General features: G+C 44.9%; 1 protein-coding gene across 1 annotated transcript in view; it reads left to right on the top strand.

Moving 5' to 3' along the window:
• The window catches only part of UBASH3B (ubiquitin associated and SH3 domain containing B), a 70,649-nt gene that overhangs the window by 38,907 nt on the left and 11,507 nt on the right, over positions 1–20,235 (top strand). Inside the window, exons 2-6 of the mRNA XM_086476840.1 lie at positions 9,180–9,233; positions 9,815–10,001; positions 10,530–10,728; positions 12,969–13,138; positions 15,310–15,518. Coding sequence (XP_086332966.1) covers positions 9,180–9,233; positions 9,815–10,001; positions 10,530–10,728; positions 12,969–13,138; positions 15,310–15,518 — 819 coding nt within the window. The remainder of the gene's footprint in view (positions 1–9,179; positions 9,234–9,814; positions 10,002–10,529; positions 10,729–12,968; positions 13,139–15,309; positions 15,519–20,235) is intronic.

Here is a 20,235-nt window from a genome sequence, read left to right on the forward strand (position 1 = left end):
GTCAGGCTGGCAAAACTTCCCCTTAGCTCTGGGGTTTATTCTGTCTCTGGAGAACAAGTCAACTCTCCACTGGCAGTCAAGAGGAGCTCCTACTAATAGAAGCAGCACATCAAAGCCTCCTTGCATCGCACCGAGGGTTCGTCCCAGAAAATGAGGGCCTTGGTGGCCTGCAGGGCTCAAGTTCCTGGTACAGCCCAGTGTCACCGACCTCACAGAACAGCAGCTTTCTGGCAAATTGTGCAACTGCACCGCCCCCAAGCTTCCTGTTTTGAAAGCCCAAGAAGCTGGAAAATGTTAACACCGGCACTTTAAAGTGCTAGTTGTGGCTTTTTTTTTTTCCTTCTTCCTAAAGATCTACGTGATACTAAAAAAGTCTACATATAAAGCAGTAAAGTGGGGCTGCCTTAAGGAACTGGGGGCAGAAGAGCAAGTACATGTCTCTTCAGGGAGCCTCAAGCCAGGCAGAGCACGGCACGTCAGAAGACCCGTAGCAAAACCATCCCATCTTCCCGTGACCGGTGTAACATTAGGTAGCTCGTTGTCTCTCCACCTCGCATCTTGCCCTCTCCAAATTAGAGTGTACGGGGTGTGCTCCGTCGCTGTGGTTGTTGCTAAGTTTTTCAGCAGCAGGTCCTGGTGCTACCAGCTGGAGTTGTGCTGGGCACTGCGGACACCTGCTGAAATGGCGATCGACAAAGACGAGCTGTGCCACTCGGAGTAAGAGGCGAGGTGACAGATGGAGAGGCAGGTGCTTCTGAAGTGGCAGCGAGACAAATGCGGTTCACGTGCCGAGCAGGGCTCACCGGGCCCCACGTGCCATGAGTGGCCACCTGGCCTGGCTTCCTGCTCTGGCAAGCCGTGTGACAGATCCGCACTCTGCCTAAAACCCACCCATGATGGGAAAAGAGGCCTGAGCAATAAGAGGACCTTGATACAGAAAACAGAGATATGGCAAATCTCTGTTTCATTCCAGCTCATTTCTTTATGGGAAGAAGAGCAATTAGAAAGAAGAAAGCATCGTGTTTGTCTTGAACGCTGCGCGGGAACCTACTTATTTCCAATCAGCATGACAACTGCTTCCTTTTCTGGCTATCACTGAAACTCCAGATGGTACATTTGAGCATACTTAAACCTCTAACTTGGCTCCTTGCAAAGACATTATCTTCCTGGTTAGTTAAAAATGTATTAATAGTAGTGGGATGAAAGCTCCTGCTCTCCTGCACTGCGCTGTTTGAATAATGAAATCTTGGTCATTCTGCAGCATTTTGACTGGTATTAAAATTAGGCATTTGAAGGGGACAAGACTCTGCTGAATGTGCTCCAGTTAGAACCACCTTCTGTTTGAATTTGTTTGTATGATCTTTATTTTACTATTTTGCTAATATTCAGAATTCTGCAAACCCTTAAACAGCAACAGTTATTACCTGTCTTCCTTAACCCTGTCACCCTTTTCCAGTGATTGCTCTGCACCAAATTTTGAACCTTTCTGAATCAGCCAGCTGAGGTGCTGCCAACTCTTATGGTTTTATTAGGGAATTGTGTGACATCATTTTCTTAAATCTCCAGCTTCAGGACCTCTGTTCTTTTCAGACTGCTGCACTTCGTTTGAGCAGCAGCACATTTCTAGATTCGCACACAGGGAGAAAAGCCTAAGAAAGTAAAGCTTGAAGCCAGATAACAAATGTAAGCCAAAACAAAAACCGAAAAGAAAAACAGCATCATGATTGTAAGCAAAAACTAATGACAAGTCTTTGCAGCTGAAGCTGAAGGGGAGGATAAAAAGACAGAGGAATTTTGATGGTGTGTGACCAATTGAAATCAGCCAAAATACCCTCACCTCATTCCTCCTCCATCACGCAGGGACCTGGTGGAGTGGCTGGCAACTGCAAGCTCAGGACTTTGACATCTAAGCCCATGCCTCATAAAAAGCTGTACTGTTATTGTTCTAAAGAAAATAATATCCTGTTTCCTTTTTAAACTGTGTGTCTCTTTAAAAATGTTAAATGGCTGCTACATTCCTGCCTTTATCCGAGACACTTTTTATGAGTCTGTACTTCCCTCTTCTTTTGCTTTAAACGAGCCGGCTAAGCAGAGGATTAGGGGAATGACTTAGTGCACATGTGCTAAAGAAGGGGAAAAAAATCCGCCTTCAAAATCTTACATAACTTAAAAAAATAAACACATAAAACAGACATACCCAGGCCCTCACTCTTTGTGCTTAAAAATAATCATCATCATCATGTGGCCAGACTGCAGTTTGCCAGCTGGACTGTCCTCTGAAAAAATGAACATTTTAAATAATGAAAACTAGAAACACATAGCAGCTCATTTCCCGAACTTATTTCTGATGGCGTTTCCCATTTCTCTCCTATTACCAGAGCTTGGTATTCAATAGCTGGGAGTAAGCAGCCACCCCTCGGGAAGGTGGAGGAAGAGAACTACCGAGCCCCTATCATGCTGTCAGGCACCTTCTATAAATATTTATGTGACCTACAGGATACAGCACAGTTTGAAATCTTGCAGTCTCCGTAGCCACTGTGCAGTCAGGCAGTTCCCCTTACTCCTGTGAAAGTTCCCGTATTTCAGGCAAGACCTAGGTCTTTACATAGCTGTGATCTGCTTATAGCATTCGCTGACCTAAATTGAGGATGTTGTACCGAACGGCGTGTTCCTAAGGGGATCTCGGCATATAGCGATGAACTCGTGTTTTGGGGAGGATGTGGCTGCAATTAGAGTCAGTTAAACATGAGGAGGACTTTATGTCCACCATCATGCACGGAAAACAACAGAAGGATACGCTAAGGTAATGCTTGAAGGATTGAGCCAAAGCTCAGTGAAGGGAAGAAAAAGTAATTCTTCTGCCACGCACTTATGTTAGAGTCATTTGTGTCTTGCAAAAAAACCCCAAGTTTTTTGGGTTATTTCTTAACAAACTGCAGAAAAGGAACCTACCCAACCCCCTACCCTAAACAGGAACTTGATCCCTAGTGATATCTTCCTGTCCTGTCCCTATTTATAGCAGTAAGGTCACCCAAATAAGAACAGAAACAATATCATATGATTTTTGGTGACCAACTGAATTCTGCTTATTGAGAATTCAGAGGAACACATCTGAATAACCCACATCAAAAACCACTTGGAATGAACACCTAGCTGTGGCCCATTTTGTGTGTAGAACAGCTACGCAATTCGTGAGCCACATGGTCAGCGATTTGTGATTTGGGTATCTTTCCCTACACCAAATAATTGAGTCATTAGATGGACAGAAATTTTCCTCACAAAACTGTTCTTCAATGTGCAATTGTTTATTGAAAGCCTAAAATAGACGTGTTTCCACTATTGTACTGTTAATGGTATAAACAATTGATGAAAACTGCAAAACTAAGGAATCTGTAAAGGTCACTTGATGGGCAGTTTGGAAAAAAACACATACATGCAGTAAAGCTGGGAACTTTACTGTTTGCAAAGAATTTATAACTGCTCCCCTATATATACTGCTATACAGCAGGGTTTGAATTCAGGACCTCCCACACCATGACAGAGTTTGACATGTAAGCTAAGGGAGTTAACTATTAGGCTTCTGAGCTGTACCTGGACTGACAGGCATGCTCCAAACAGCAACTGCAGCCAAGTCTAGAAAAGGCCTGGTTTTGGTCATTCCCTGGAGATAGCCAGCATTTTGTTTTCTATTCTTTTACCATAAACCATGACTGAAAAAAGTCAAGCTTTAAATATGCATATATCTATTTGAATATACGTTTACATAAATACATATTTTATACATACATACAAGCAAAAATAAAGGTGCTTATTTTAAAATCCTAAGAAAATTTTTCTATTTGACAACATTCTTCTTTCAAACTCATTTGGCATAAAGTATGATCCATAATTCTTATCTTATCATGTCAGGCAGTCCTTCAAACTGAATCTAATACTGAGGAGGGCCAAGTATTTCCTTCAAACTGAACCTAATAATGAGGAGAGCCAAGTATTTCCATCATGTGTAATGCAGTTTCCAAAAAATCGTTATTTACACAGCTAAATATTTTATGGGCCAAAGATTCAGGGCTACTTGAAATGATGAATTCATCCCTCCAAGGGGTTTTGTTCACGGATAAGAAGTTTGTCTAGGCTTGAGGCACATAATGAAAGGGAAGATTTAGTCATTCCCTTTCTTTTACAGGCTGCCTCTGTCCTTCCATTGCTCATTCACAAATCCCTCGGTGCATCCGTAGGCAGACAGCTTGTAGGTGGATGAGAGGTAGAGGCTGCTGCTAGCATTTTGTACTGCCTCTGTGAGCAGCAACACGCAGCAGAGCAAGCTTCCTCTTACAAACAGAGAGAGGTCAGCTCTGCCGGTGGCTTGGTTTGCATCTCGGCTTATTATAGCAAAGAGAGAGCCAGTGGAAACAGGGAAATTCAGTCCTAAGCAGCAGCCAGAGAGGCCAACTTTCTATGAATTAGGCATTGCTTCTGGAGAACAAATAGGCTCTCTGGACCCAAGGGTTCAGACCAGCTGTATGACTCAGCCTTGGTGTATTTGAACATGTGAAGAGGAGAGAAGGTTGCCTGCAGTGGTCCCTGCTCTGCACATGCCTGCAGGGCCAGCTCCAAGGGCTTGAATGTCTCAGCCCCTGTAGCCCAGCCTGGCCGTGATGGAGGCTGAGGACCCTGCACGGCCACAAAGCACAAACGCACTCATCTTCCCTGCCCCAGAACAGCACCTTGCATGTCAGCCTATCTCTGCTGTGGGCATCAACACCTCAAAGTTTGCATACCTTTTTAGTGATAAAATATAATGCAGGTGCAGATGAAGAACTATCTCAAAATAGTTCGCCCCCATCCCTTGCTCTTATGCTGTTTGCATTAACTTTCCCGCATGGCAGTTCATTACGCTGCGTGCTATGGCACCATTGGCAGCCATACACACCCTCCTTTTTTAAAGTGGACTAGAATAAGAAAGCTGAGCACTTACACAGGAAGGATTTTTGTGTGGTGCTTCTGAGACTGAAGGTTCTCTTTATGGTTAATGCATCATTCCTCATTACAGTCATTTCCTCTGAAGTAAATGGAGTTTTGCCATTATACTTCATGTTTATTGATACATATTTCCTAGCTGAATTGACATTCCCCTGTTGCCTTTTTTTCCCACCCTGAAATTGCAGGAAGTCAAAAAATCCTTCAACAGTAATGAGTTAAGTTCTGCAGCATGCAGAGCTGTGTGCTCGCCCATTAAGTGAGCTGGGGTTAAAATGGGCACCATTTACACATTAATATATATGCCAGGGCAGCAACACCGGTTCTGCTGTAATGTTTCAGGCTAAGGAGTCAACTGTTTAGCTGGGTTGTATCCTAGCAATATTTTGATACTGTTTAACCAGTGATGGAGTGGAAGACTTTCTTTGTGACTTGACATTGAAGACTGCACAGGGAGGCCTTTGAGGTTGAAGAATCAAAACCGTCTGATTCTTTGTGGTGGCTAAAATACCTGCGGTGTTTTTGGAAGACACTGCTATTAGGATTTTCTTTCCCCTTCCCTACACTCTCCATCTCCAGACCTGCAGCTGGACATAGCAGCTCCCTTGCTGTCTGTTCAAAATTGCTATTACGTGTTTCTGTGAATTGTTAATGATTTCCCTATACTTCATCTCGCAGGCAGCAGAAGTTAAGAGATGGAGGAATCGGGTGGCTCGAGGGACTAGTAATGCTGCACAAAGCTTTTCACCTCCTATCTGAATCCAGGTGCAATTTTTGCATGGCCAGAAATGGTTACCGTGTGATGCCTATTTGGTAGATTCTGAAAAATAAGTTATTTTCCGGCTTTTTTTCTTTTCTGGTGCATCTATGTCACAAAACCACTTCTTACCACTAGCAACAATAACACAGCCAACACTTGCTACCCAGTATGAGTAAATCTGAGCACCTAAGCCATAGCTAGTCACCTAATTAAGTGACCTGATTTTCTCAGGAGCAGAGTGTGTCTCCCAGCTCCCACTGCACTCAGCAGTTGTGAAAATCAGGCCACTTTTGTCAGTGGCCAAACATAGCTGTGACTAGTTTTGAGTACTGAAATTTTAAATTAAAGTTGATCTTGACAGGGCCTGGGAGCTGGAGCATCTGGAGGATGGGTCCTCTCCAGGTTCTGGCTGGTGGCTACAGAGGAGGGTATTTGGGAGAGATGCAGTGCGTGCCCTGTGTTGTGACTAACCAGAGGCTATCGGTGATCACCATTCCCAGAACTAAATTTAAAAAAAAAAAAAAAAACAAAACAATAAAAGAGTCTTACAGCTTCAGGTCCCATGATAAATATATACTTTGGCTTTTGTTTGCTTTATGCAGTATTTCCTCCTCACACTGAAAATTAAATTGAAAAGGGAGTTTATTGTCCCCATGGAAGAGATAGGCACCTTTTGAAATCACTCATGAACAAACGTGTGTGGGGCACAGCCTAATGCTTTCTAACGCCCTTTGGGGTCCCAGGAGCACAAAGGCAGCAGAGAAGGAGCTGCAGTCAATTCCAGCAGAGCTCTATTGTGCGATTTGTTCCAAGGAAACATCAATTCATTAAGCGAACAAGTCAACAAGGGTGGGTGGCAGAACCATCTGTCCTGCTAGATTGTGCATGACTCCTTCAGAGATCTGCTCTAAGGTCTGGAGAGAGTAAATAACGAGTGAGAGCCAGCTTGTCTGCCCTCCTTTGCAATAGAAGAAACTGCTCATTTCAAAGCCGGAGCTTTACTGGGAGGGCGTTTTTAATTCACTGCCTCAGATGCAACACAGACAGACACACTTCAGTGGCAAGATCTATAGTTAGGAGAGTCACATTTTAATCATGTTTTAAAGAGCATAAACAACCCAGGCAAGAGGGGAGGTGAACTGAGCAAAGGCAACATAGCAGAAATGGATGATGAAACCAGGGTAGGGAAGATCCACCCTGAGGCAGCTGGACATTGGTCTGCTCAAGGAGCAGCCTCCCTGAAAGTTCCCAGCCTGTGCAAGGGAAGACCTTTTTGCTCTTTGCTCTTGTCTGAACTACTTTTCAAAGCAAAGCAGTGGCTGTTTTGCATAGTGTATCTGAGTCAGACTAGGGAAAGGTCAGCAAGACAGAACAGACCAAACTATGATGTTGACCGCACAAGATACATCCTTCCAGAATGCAGGTGCTTGGACCAGCACTGCTGATCTGAAATGAATGCTGGCAGATAAGGGCAGCAAAATGCTTCAGGAGGAAGTATTTTCATAATCACACATTTGCAACACAGCCCTTTTTTGCAACATTATCTTTCTGCTTTCCTCTTACTCTCAAAATGAACAAAAATATGTATATTCAAGGGGCGGGGAAGCCAAGGGCAGAGCTGAAACACAGCTGAGTCAACAACACATGTCTACGAGCTGGTGGGTAACATTATTCCTGCATGGTTATCAGAGTGCTTTCAAAAGTCATCACTGCATACAGAAAGGGCGACAGGAGCACAGTGAACATCCTACACAGCACTATGGGCAGAAATAAGAAATGCTGAAGAGTCCCAGCTGCCCTAATCCTAGAGCATTGGGTTGGACCCTGGAGTCACAATCCTTTTCCCTCACTTGGACCTGCTTCCCATAACCACCCAGCAGCATCTTCTCACAGCGGGTAACACAGAGTGCATAGTACATTGATCTTGTCCCTTTGGTCAGACACATTCCCTCTAGCTTAAAGATGTCAGCAAGTCTTTTGCACTGTTACTAAGCTGTAACATACCATATTTTAGTAAGATTGGGTTATGGCTTGAGGCCAGCCCCTGTAAACTGGAAGTTTTCCTGTCCTCAGTCGGAGTTTCTGTCACTAACAGCAGGCAGCTCTGAGACATGCTGTATAACTCACAGAGCAAAAAGGAAACAGCTGCTGTGGCCAAATTAACAGGAGGAGAATACAACTGGCTGTCACCTTTGTCAGTCCTTGGTCTATGCCCCTGCTCGTGCTTCACACACCAAATGGCAGCCAATGGGGCTTTACCTTCAGTGGGAGCTGTGCTGGTGCCTGAATGCATTCCCTGTTAGTCTAATGCTGGGAAAGACACGTCTACCAGTGCAGCACGGTGGGTCTGTAGGATGCAGATCATTTTCTGTCGCTGCCTACCTGTAGGATCCCTTCCCCTTCCCTGGCTTTGGGGAAGAGCTGCCTGGAGACCCCACTGTCACCTCCTGCGAAGGCTTCTTGCTCTTCAGACCCACGCCATTTTGCACACATTTGTGACGGTTAGTTAGATTAAACCAGCATCCTGTTCATTTTAGTCTCCTTCCCACCAGATCTGTAGCACTTGTTGGAGAGCAATACTGCCCTTCTTCCCTTAAGTAGGAAGCTCTGAAGTCACCTATTCATGGGGAAATTGCCTCCTGACACCTCTGAGGGCCTGACTTCTGCCCCACGACCCTAATGTTTCTATCCTTTTCTGCCTCCTTCATTCATTCATATTTATGTCATTTGGATTCTGGGTGAATTCCTCATTTTGGCAGTCTCTAGTGTTACAAAGCTGAGCCGATCCACAGCTGATGTCGAGCATTTGGAAACACTATTATATGTCTACAAGTTAAACAGCACTGTGCTGGCTTGTTCTGCAACTGGAAAATTTGATGAACAGAAGGCTTGGGTCTTCCTAGCTGGAGTGAAAAGGGATTTATAGGCATCCTGACGGCAAATAATCAAAAGAGCACTTTCAGTGTAGCAGGGACTGAACGGAGGTAGCAAATTTTGGCAGGTTATTGTAACCTGAAAAATCTCTGGTTTGTGCCCCCTGGTGGCAGTTGAATTTTTCTTGTTCTCAGTGCTGTTGCGATGTCTGTACTTCCAGACCCAAACATTTTGATTTTCGTGCTGAGCAAATGACCAAAGAGATCATTAAATGCCAATAGCTGGTGCTTCACTATCCAGAAAAACACCAGGCCAAGCAAGGAAAACCCAGATGTCCATACCTCATACTTTGAACAGGTTGCCATGACTTTGCCCCTCAGACTGTGTGCAGCAATTTGACAGGCAGCACGTCCAAAAGGGAATCAGTCTGAAAAGCACATGCTGCAGGTTTCTAAAAACACAATTACAGCCCCTCCCCAGCAGGAACTCAGGTTCAAGCAATAGATGTGACTGTAGACATATAACCTAGCATCACTGAAATATTCTTTTTATTTTGCTCTCTCTTCAGACAAAAAGCACTGGCGTCGACAGGTGGAAGAAGTGTTCAAGCAGCATGTGACTGGTTGGTATGAAGTAATAAATGTTAGAAAGAGTAGAAGAAATTAGTGAATTTAATGTTTAAGATTTTTAGCCATTATAATGTGGAATGTTTAAACAGGGTCGTTACATGAAAAACACTAGAAAAAATAGTGAGACGTTATTTAAGTGCTGCAAATAAGCAGTCCAGAAACAAGCCTTGTCTGAGAGAGTTTGTGTGATCTCAAGTAATGGCAAAAAAACTGTGGGAGAAAGGAACCGCTACTCTCTCCACCCTAGCACCTAAACAGAAAACTGAGAGCTGCCTTTTCAAAGATATTGAGCAATTTCTAGTGCTCCTCTCCCTGTGTTTTGTACACAGAAAGGCAGAAGCAGTGACCCAGGTTAGATCTTGACAGCCTCAGTCTGAAACTAAAAACCAATTTTCTGTATTACTTAGCAGTGGTAATGGGCTGCAAGTGAGACAGTACATCTCTCCGCCTGACCTGCCAGAGCTGATTTTTTCCATAAAGCGAGAACAAAAGAGAGTGAAGACAGGGGAAGCTGATTTTGATGAAAAAATACACGTCTTTATCTGTCAGTGTAACAGTTCTTTCTCCCTCTCAGGCTGTTCTCACATGTGGGTGACCCATTCCTCGATGACACCCTGCCCCGGGAGTACGTCCTCTACCTGCGCCCCACTGGCCCCCTGGCTCAGAAGCTGTCCGAGTTCTGGCAGCAGTCAAAGCAGATCTGTGGGAAGAACAAAGCTCATAACATTTTCCCACATATCACCCTTTGCCAGTTCTTCATGGTAAACCAGAGCTCTTCTTTCCCTTGTCTTTATGCATGCATTCATGAACAGCCTTTGCCAGGCTCAGACTAGAGATGTAACACGCTTCATTCAGTCATTGCAGAAGGGTTTGTGCTTGGGAGTTGGGGGGTTTGTTACCAGAATGGCCCAATACCTGGGCTTGTTGAGGAGGTAACTGGTTTTTAAGCAGGTTGTTTTTCAGGGAAGAGCAGCAGCAGAAGATCAAATTCTCATAGTCTCAAGTGATCGTTAACATGAGAATAGATGGGGGGTGGGGAGGCGGGGAGATTAGGAAGGTTACTTGGGGATAGCTGATCCTGCTTTGAGGACAAGGAAGGGGCAGATGATGTCTAAACATACCTTTTTCTATTACCATGTGCTGTTTTTCACTGCATTATAGCAAAAGTAGACCATTCATGCCCACCCACCCAAGCCTTTCCTTTCTCTACTGCATGCACTAGAGAGCAAAGCACAGGCGCAAGGAATGATTCTGCACCTGAGAAACGCTTGTCCCGTTTCCTTTGGCAGTGTGAGGACAGCAAGGTCGACGCTCTCACTGAAGCTCTGCAGGCCACTGTGATGCGGTGGAAATGCAAATTCCCTGCCCCTCTACCTTTGGAGCTCTACACGTCCTCAAACTTCATTGGGCTTTTTGTCAAGGAAGAAAGTGCTGAGGTGCTCAAGAAGTTTGCTGCAGACTTCGCTGCAGAAGCTGCTTCTAAAGCAGGTGAGTGACTCTGCTGGCAGCTACAAAGAGCTCATGGCTTGGTCAAAGCTTGGGCATTTTCAAAAACCAAAGCTGTGATGGCATGAAGAAACAAAGCTCATGAAGGTAATACCTGATTTTTAAAAGCAGCCTGAAGGCTAAAAGCCCAAGAGGAACACCCCATCGGGTGCTTTGGGTTTCAGTGCTTTTTCAGTTGAAAGATCACCTCACACTTAGTCTGAAGTGTTATCTCCCGAAAGGGAAGTTGACATTTGGTGGTTCCTTAACCTTTCAGATAGACGCTTTGTCTGCAAGGCTGAGCATTTCCTGCTCCACTCACTACCTCAAGCCACTGCCACAAAACTTTCCTCAGCCATTTAAGGGCTGTGTTCGGTTTTTCACTGCATTTCTGAGATGCAGACAGGGCTCTGCGAGAAGACCTCAAGAGCCCTGGCAATCTAGAAGGGAACTTTTTCAAATCTCAGTACCGACACGTCTGGCTCCATTGCCTGGTCCTGTACTGCTGCTGGAGGGAGGAACCCATCAGGAGCTGGGAGGGCGAAAATAACCAGAGCAGCCATGCTCCAATGATCTCCACTGCTGAACAGGCTCTCTGGGTGTCCTCTGATTACCTCCAGTCTTGGAAGTCAGAACAGCATCGGAGCACTACGCTAGCTCCCTGACTAATCCTCCCACCCTCCATCGCTGTAGTGCTCAGCCTGGACTAGTCACAGCACAACCAGTTTAGTCCTTTATTATCACAGGCTTCTTCTGGGGTTTAAGTGCATCAAGATAAAGCAACTTTTGAGTCCCTGGCATGTTTCTGTGCCAAACAGACACCCCATAACTCTATGCAGAACAGCTACAGGCCTCTGCCCCTGGTTCAGAGGAAGATACACAGATGTGTCGTAGGTTCATCACAGCTCTGAAATGCATTGCTTTCACCTGACAGTGACCTAGAAATTTTCTTCCCTTTGGAAAAAGGAGGAAATGGCTGTTATCTTTACAAATGCACAATTTGGAAAGCAGCAACAGGCACAGAGGCATTAGGCGGGTCCAAGGACTGCTGCAGCCGTGTGAGAATGGTACAAGTGTTCCCCTGCACAGTGCAGACATACCCTCCAAACCAGCAGTCAGAAGGGGCAGTTCTTACCCCAAAAACACTGACCCGGAAGAAGGAAGCATCAATGGCTCCCAGCAAGCTTCTGCCCCTGTGACTGCTCCAATTCAGACCAAATTGGTCCTTTCTTAGGGGAAGCCGATTGCTGCATTGCAGCAGTCCACAGCTTGGTCGGGTTATCACAGTAAAGTCTCTGGGGCATTTTCAGAGTTCCAGAGCATATTTTTTCTTGCTGATCAAAAAAAAAAAAAAAAAAAAGATGGATGAGCTTGCAAAGCTACCCATGGCTGGCACTTGGAGCCAAGTCTCTGAATAGATGCAATTTTGACTGAATAATCAGTCAAATTTAATTGCAATTTTTGGTTGAATAAGCAAGAATAAATTACATGCAAACAATGTACCCCATGTTTCCAAATCTACTGGAAGACTCTCAATATTTCACATACTTTTCGCCTTTCTGCTTCCTGGAATCTTTTCCTAATAAAGGTTCTTTTTCTGCAGGATCATTTTGAATCATTATCGTATCTATGTCTGTTTCCACAATTTTGGAATACCTCACCCTCAGTGGGCAAACTAGTAATCCAAGTAATGCCCAGGAAAAAGATTTAATAAACTCGCATGAACCTGTAAATTCCATGGATTTGTAATTGCTTTAAGAGAGAGAACAGAGGAGGAAGAGTAAAAATTACAATTTTTAACTTGCTTATTTTGGAGAGATCCTCGTCTGCTACTGAAAGAAAGGCCACCCCTTTCCTGGAAAAGTGTCTTTCTTTGGCAAAAGACCAAGTGAGTTCAAAATTACAATAACTGTTATCACACCAGCCAGAAACCCGTTGTTTTCTGAATGCAAATGAGGTTTGGCAGTTCGGCAAGGATGCCTTGTCTACCACCCTGGTGTGACTCAGGACTGAATCAGACCACAAATCTCTAATATATTGATCCAAGGTGCAACACGTACAGGCAACTCACATTGGTCTTCCCCAAAGCCTTTTCAGAAACTGGCCTACAATTTGTTCCACTTGAGCTACCTTGAAAAGTTCGTCTCCCAGCTCCTGTTCAGAGGCGACACACACTCTTACATCTTTGAAAAGCTCGTAATCTCAACAGTCACTTGTTGTCAACTGTCATCTTCTCCTTGCAGATGTTCATGTAGAGCCCCACAAGAAGCAGCTCCACGTGACGCTGGCCTATCACTTCCAGACCAGCCACCTGCCCACGCTGGAGAAGTTAGCGCAGAACATCGATGTCAAGCTGGGCTGCGACTGGGTCGCCGCGATATTCTCCCGAGACATACGCTTCGTTAACCATGAGGTAAATTTTTGGAGCTTGTTTCAGTCCAAAAATTAATTAAAAAGAGGACCTAGCAGAGTTGCAGGCTGTTTTAGCTGCATTTGCAGCTCAAGAGTGCTCACAAGCTGCAAGCTGAAGGAGGACTCCCATGTGTCCTGCTATGAGCTGTACAGGTATGCAGCACAGACTATACCGACATTAAGGAATTCGCCTCAGGTCCTAGAAGGACACCCAGAACATAGATCTCCCACATCCTGCCAGTCATCTTAACCAATAGACCATCTTGCAGTTTTTTGCTTTTTACTCATACTGTCTAGACTTGCTATTTCACCCACCTCGTTTCTTGCTTCTTGCAGAAGCAATGTCCTGCTGGATTAATTAATTCTAACAATGACTCTCCTGCTAGCTCAACATAAGCTGGTCTGATCTCTCAAGAACTAGGCCAGTATCTTAACCTGACCACTATCCATTTCTTCTGTACAGACTTAACCTTATTATTAATTACTGCATTTAGTTTCATCATGTAAGAAACATTTACCCTCATGGCCTGTATACTTCAGTTACTTATATGGATTCTGTAACTGCAGTTTCTAAGTGTTTTAACATAGTTTTCTTAATAATGCTGTTCTCCAACACAATATACAGAAAAAAAAAGATATTATTTCCATTTTGTAGATTGGGATCTTGGGCTTAGAGAAACCATGCATGAGATTCATCTCACCTCCCTGCAAATACCCCAAGGTAGACTTCTTGAGTCTGCACCAGTCTGAGGCTCCTGTTGCACTGAAGCTCAGTGCGGTGAAACAGGCACCTCCAGAAAGTGAGTCATCTGACCCATCTAAGATGACAACCTCAAGATGAGATGAATCAGCTTCTGGAGGAGGGAACCTCCAGACTGTGCCTGCTCAGGCTTAGGCGGCTAACTAGACTCCGAAGGTTGGGGTGATTAGTCCCACCAAAGTGCATTGTACAGAATCAGACACACAAAACCTGTGGCAGAGGAGGAAGAAGTTTTTAGTCCAGCACATAATACACTGCAGAGTAAACAGATGCCAAATCTTCTGGAGAGCTGAAGTCTTGTGCATGGCACTCTGGCCATGCCGAGGCCATACTTCCTATGCCTGACAGCCCCCTTTCCTACCCAAACAATCATCTTCTCCTTTAGAAGCTGCAAGTAGTCAACGTATCACTGATTGCAAAGGGAGTTGCTGATGAAAACCAGCTCACATCTTTGCATATCTAACTTCAGGCAGCCATGTGTGAAAGTTTTGGCCTTGTGGTATCAGGTGACAGTGACTAGTTTCCATCTTCCTTTGAAGATACCACAAATAGTCTAGGAGGATTAGTGAGCAAACAGGCTGACACCGTCAGGAGATCAGAGCTCCTCAGCAGCTTATGGTTTTTCTTTGCGTGATGCCGTTGCAGAAGTTAGGCTTGGCCAGGGAGAATAAAACACGTTCAGTTCTCCTTTTAAACGGGGAACTGCTGTAGCCATTTCCAAGCAAAGTTGCTGATAGACATTTAATATGTGTAGATTCCTCATGCTCCAGTGAAAAGAAGGTGACTCACTGATCTTTCCCTCACCTTTTAACTTAATCCTGTTCATGTTATGAAATACAAAGAAAACAATGTGGCCACATCCCAGTGTTCCTCATCACCTGTGTTTTCCTGTGCGTTCTTGTGAACAGTTTTGAAAGTAGCACGTCACAGAGTCAAACCTGTTAGCCCCCTGACAGTGTCTCTGCCTTGTCTTCAAAAGCAACAGCAACAAGGAGAACTGCTTTTTCAGATCAGTCACTAACCACTGGAGCTGTGTAATTTCCAGGTCCCAATAAGAATTCGGTTCCATTTTTGACAGGGCGCTTAGGTTTAAGCACCCAGTCATGTTTTTCCTCTCTGTAAGAAATCATCACCCCCTTTCCCCCCTAGTTACCAAAGATATGACTGGAATCAAAGAGGGAAGGAGTAAACAACTAGAAAAGCTTTCCAACAGCAAGGAGTGGGAAGTGGCAGGAATTCTCCAAAGGTAAAGCTTTCCTGGATAAAGCACAAGGTGATGCATTACAAGGAAGAGCTGTTCCCACCTTGCTAAGGTTACAGGTCTGGTGTGGGAGTGCTTCTGCACCACTCTGCTAAAGGTTCTCTTCCATCAACAATCCTTTCATTCATTTGTGCTTCTGTTTCTCTCCCAGACTCTGCAAGTGATCTATCCTTACACCCCCCAGAATGATGATGAACTGGAGCTGGTCCCAGGGGATTTTATTTTTATGTCCCCAGTGGAACAAACCAGTACAAGTGAGGGCTGGATTTATGGCATTTCCCTTGCAACTGGCTGTTCTGGGCTACTGCCTGAAAATTACATCACGAAGGCGGATGAATGTGGGACCTGGGTGTTTCATGGGTACGTAAAACTGCTCAGTCCAGTCTCCATCGCTGTAAAAAGGGGGCTCAGCAGATGTGATTTCACCTGGGTAAATGAAGAGTCTCCCAGGGCTGCTGAGAAGGTCGCTTGGAGGAAATATACTGGCACACAAAACTCCATCTCCTAAGCAAAGGAAGAGCAGATGCTATGCCTGTGCATGGGATTAGAGGACAATGTGATTTATTTAGCTAAAATGTTACAGCAACTATTACTCCTAGGATCACTGCTGCTGGTTAATGGAGCCAGAGCAGATGGCCACTGTACAGCTGCTGCTGGGTAGACACCTCTGTGGTGGGACTAGGATCAGGAAGGTTTAAATTTGAGCATTAATTTCGGAAGCGAGATCTTCTGTGTGTAATTCCCTGGGGAAAAGGACTTGGGGTCAGCAATGTTTCTTAAGACACTTAGCAAGATTTTCAGAAGCGGTTAGTTGCCTGCCTGCCATTGGCCTCAATGAGGATGCAGACGTCACCTTTTGAATAAGTTTATGCCTCATGATTTTGGTGGAAATTAATTAAACAGAGATAAAAATCTAGTGCTTGAGGGGTGGGTCTGGGCATTCCTGCAAGGCTGTTTGCTTCTCTAAGCACCCAAACACCTTTGACAAATCTGGAGCATAAGGAGTAGTTTGTACGTAAGAGCACAAGACAAGGAGGCAGGAGAGGGACGTTCCTGCCTGCTGCCCCTCTGCTAAGCACTGTGAATGTACAGAAGGTTGGTTACAGTCAGACCAGTGAATAGATCAGTTACAAAGGGAAGGGATGGAGATACAGGATGAAACACAGATAGTATTTCAGATTTCAGTGGGCAAACATGACCTGTGGAGAGAGAGTCTAAGCAGAAAGAGAAAGAATTCGGTAATTCATGTCAGCACAGAACAGCCAGAGGAACTGACTTAACACAGCACTTAATAGAAACTGATCCAACAACTCCTCAAATCACGCAAAATGCAGGAAACAAAAAGAGCAAAAAGGGCAATCAGTCATTTGCTTTGCCTGTGACTTTTCAGGCTTAACACACACAACGTGGTGAATGACAGACGGAGAGCAGGCATAGGGCAATCATAGCTTGCAGGCTGGCTTCCAGATGTGACTGCCACTGACCACTGCCCTTCTGTAAACCAGCCCGGGCTTAGCCCTGAGTCCTCCCCAACCCATAAGTCCATCAGGTAGGGACAAGCACAGCAAGAGATCACTCATTTACCCCTCTTGTCACAAGCATCTATTCTTTTCTTGCCTGCTTTCTGAGAAATGGACTCCACTAATAAAGAGCTTTCATCCATATGTTTGCCAAACAGAACAAACCTATCGATACTGAGTCTGTTACTGTCAAACTCCAGCTCGTCTTTCATTACAAGGCAAGAAGAGACCTCCAGTAACCATTGCTTAAGGAAATGAAAATCAAGACACATTGGCAAAGTCAATCAGAGTGTTCATACGAAGACAGGACTTAATCCAGATTCTCTAATCTGCAATTCAGCAAGACCATCCTTTCTTCCCCTAAAATTTGCCAGCCGAAATGATCTCAGGTCCACATATGCTACAGCAGCCTGCTGTAGTAGATTCTGCTTTTTTTTCTTACAGTGCCTGAAAGAGTTTTGAGGCCTAGGGAGCAGCATGGGAAAAAATTACTATTGCAGCAGCAACTAAAAGGAAAGCCAAATGTTTTGTCACTCCAGCACCCCTGCCTCCAGACAAGCCAAGAAAGGAAATGCCCCTTCGCTGACTATAAATCATGAATTGGAGCATGCAATATGGAGCATTTATCAAAAACATTAGGACATATCCGGAACCAGTCTCATTTTACACAATGGCTTCCCACTGGGAATATTAGGTTACAGAATGTCATGTGGTCAAACCAATATAGCAAGCTAAGGACAACCTAAGCCCCACTGCTGTCTAGGCCATGGTATTCATGGTGGGATCCTTGTGGTAAGAGAAGAACGGCACATGGATACCTTCATTTCAAAGACAAAGAATCACAGAATCATAGACATGAAAGAAAGCATGGCAGTACTCACCAGAACTGCGGGAGAACTGCCGCGATGCAGGAGATGGGACCCAGCTCGTGGTGTTGGAACCGAGGCTGCTGGTGGTGAGGGATGCTGTGATCCTGGGGGCTGGTTTGTGCTGCTGCTGTGTACACAGGCCCATCCTGTTTCATCCCTGCAGAGGATGAAAAAGAAAGAAATAACAACCATGGAGCTTTCCCTCCTAGTCACAAGAGACTGCATTCTTCAAGTGAAAATCATGCATCATTGAGATCATTGCAAAAATACAGCTCACTCTGGGTTGCAGCACCCTGGCTGTACCACGCAAGAGATACGATAGGCAAAGTGCTCTTCTGGGTTATTTGATCAAATCTTTAACACAGCAAAATTAGATTGCTAGCTCCTGCACATTTCACGTGAAAAAGGTTTCCCTGTTGCACTGCTCAAGTGAGGCAGAAGCGGAATTGTGGCCTTTGCAGGACTTGGGCTTTATTTCCAAATAGTGCCTGAAGAGCTGTGCCCAGCCCACAGACCTTTCTGGCTAGCACTGTACAAACATACAAGAAAAAGATGTCCCTGCCTTATGGTAAGGTCTGTACCTCAGCTGCAGACCAATAGGCTGCCACACTAAGAAGACAAGCTTGATCTATTTAATAGGGGAGAAGAGGCTTTGCCTTCAAGGGAGAGTTACTGCCCAGGAAACCAGGTTGTGTCTTGAGAGACTCAAGGTCTGAATCCTTTCCCTGTCTACTAAAAATAGGAGTGGTATCATTTTTAATCTGCAAACCCCAAGGATTTTCCATATATCTAAACTACATTTCTTCGCTGGCTGTGGCACATCTCTGCATGATATCTTCTCATGCCAAGGACTGGACCTGCTGGTAACAGCAAGGAGAAAGATTTGATCTCTGATCAGTGCTATAGGTTGGGAAATAATTGAAGATAAATTACTTAGGCATCCTACACAACACAACACAGATCCTAAGCCTGTGTAACCCATTCTTGCCATCCCCTCAGTAAGGATATGAGAGTGAAGAATAACCTCTCTGAAACAGCCTCTGGACTCTCCTTAGGGGACGAAGTGGTTGGGTTCGTGTCAATGTCAGGAGATCTGTTCTGAGTGAGCCTAGGAGAGGACCTGGCCATAGCTATGTTAAAATACTTTTCCCCCTGTATGGTACCAAGGTGAAAATCCTCTCCTGGTAGCAGCAGAAGCTACTGGTGGGCTGAAACTACTTGGGATTAATCTAAACTACAGATCCAGAATTAAAGATATATATACATATCTCCACCTTGAAAGCTCCTCAGAAAACTACTTGCCAGGTATTTTCTAAGTTGTCTTTTGTGCCTGAAAATTAGTGACCTATAAAGTCAAAAGAAGAAACTCTCCACCCTTGGCACATGGAGCCCAGAGGAAGTATGAAGCCCAGCGAAGGTACAAGAATTTGCTTGCCCCACAAAAGGCACAAACCCCAAGCATTCAAGACCGTGGGGCGCTCTGCATATGCATGTAGGGACATACAGCAGAAGTAAGTGTGCTGTCTTTGTATCTGTGGACCCAGCACCACGCAAGAGCTAAGATTTGTGATGGTTCCCTGCACTGCTTTTCCATTACCAGCAAAGCCAGAAACAGTCACCTCCTCTGTCCCAAAACGGATAGAAGCACATTAGATACTACACAACAGATTATTTCAGCTCCTTGTAAGATGCCCATGCCCCTTTAATAAGCCTGAGAAGTCAGACTTGGCATAAGTACCAGGGGGAGGAAAAACAGCTCTAATTTTTCAAGCTATATTTGTGCCTCAGTAGTATTTTTTCAACTGTCTTCCTCCCGTTCTGCAACAGTGGCTGGTTCATTTTCCCCAGGGATCCCTCTCCTCTAGATAATGACGAGCGATGCAGCAGAGGAGTCTTTTCCTACACAGAGCTGAGGACCAGTGCTTTGTGCCATGACAGAGACCCTTTCTCCATCCTCTGCTGCAGTATCTCCATTCTTCAAGACCTTTCCTGACTGGGAGGACATTGCCTCCAGGGATGCAGCAGTATCACTGACAGAGCAGTGAAGGCAAGGCATCATCCAGAAGACAGTAGGTGTTGTTGTCTGCCTTCAGTCTCTCTTTGCCAAGCAGAGGAACCACAAGCCTTTGGGAAAAGCTTACAAACAATGACCTATGCTTAGAGCATGACTAAGCTGAAATAGTTTGAGCGGTTTCTGTTTTCCAGCAACATCAAGGAGATACCACTGCAGACAGGCTGGTGGCTCTCCTCCAGACACAGCAAGATAGTATGTCTTTGCCTCATCATCATTTGCAGCGAATCCTAGCATCTATAAATAGACAGCAAAGCATTCATGGCCTTTTAATAAGGGCTTAGAGAGAAAGAAAGTCTCAGAAATTGTGTAGTAGCTCCTGGGGGTAAAGGGAAGAGGGGTAACCAAACAAATCCTTAGTATTCTCCAGGCCAGCAACCTTAAAAGACTGTCATTTGGGCAAAGCAGGAAAGGGCTGAGATGGGATGAGGGGCTGGAAGCTGCAACACAGAAATAAAGACAGAGAGCTCAGGCCCAAGATCCACTTAGTACAGCAATAGAGATGGGTCCTAGCTAAGAAATCCAGATTCTTCTTATATTGAGATATTCAAGTTTTTGGGTCAGTGAGGATGTATCTGTGCTAGCTACACCCGCACTCCAAGCTGACCACTTAATAC

The sequence above is a fragment of the Leptosomus discolor genome, chromosome 22 (assembly GCF_034619465.1).
Source record: "Leptosomus discolor isolate bLepDis1 chromosome 22, bLepDis1.hap2, whole genome shotgun sequence".
In the NCBI taxonomy this organism is placed as follows: Eukaryota; Metazoa; Chordata; class Aves; order Leptosomiformes; family Leptosomidae; genus Leptosomus; species Leptosomus discolor.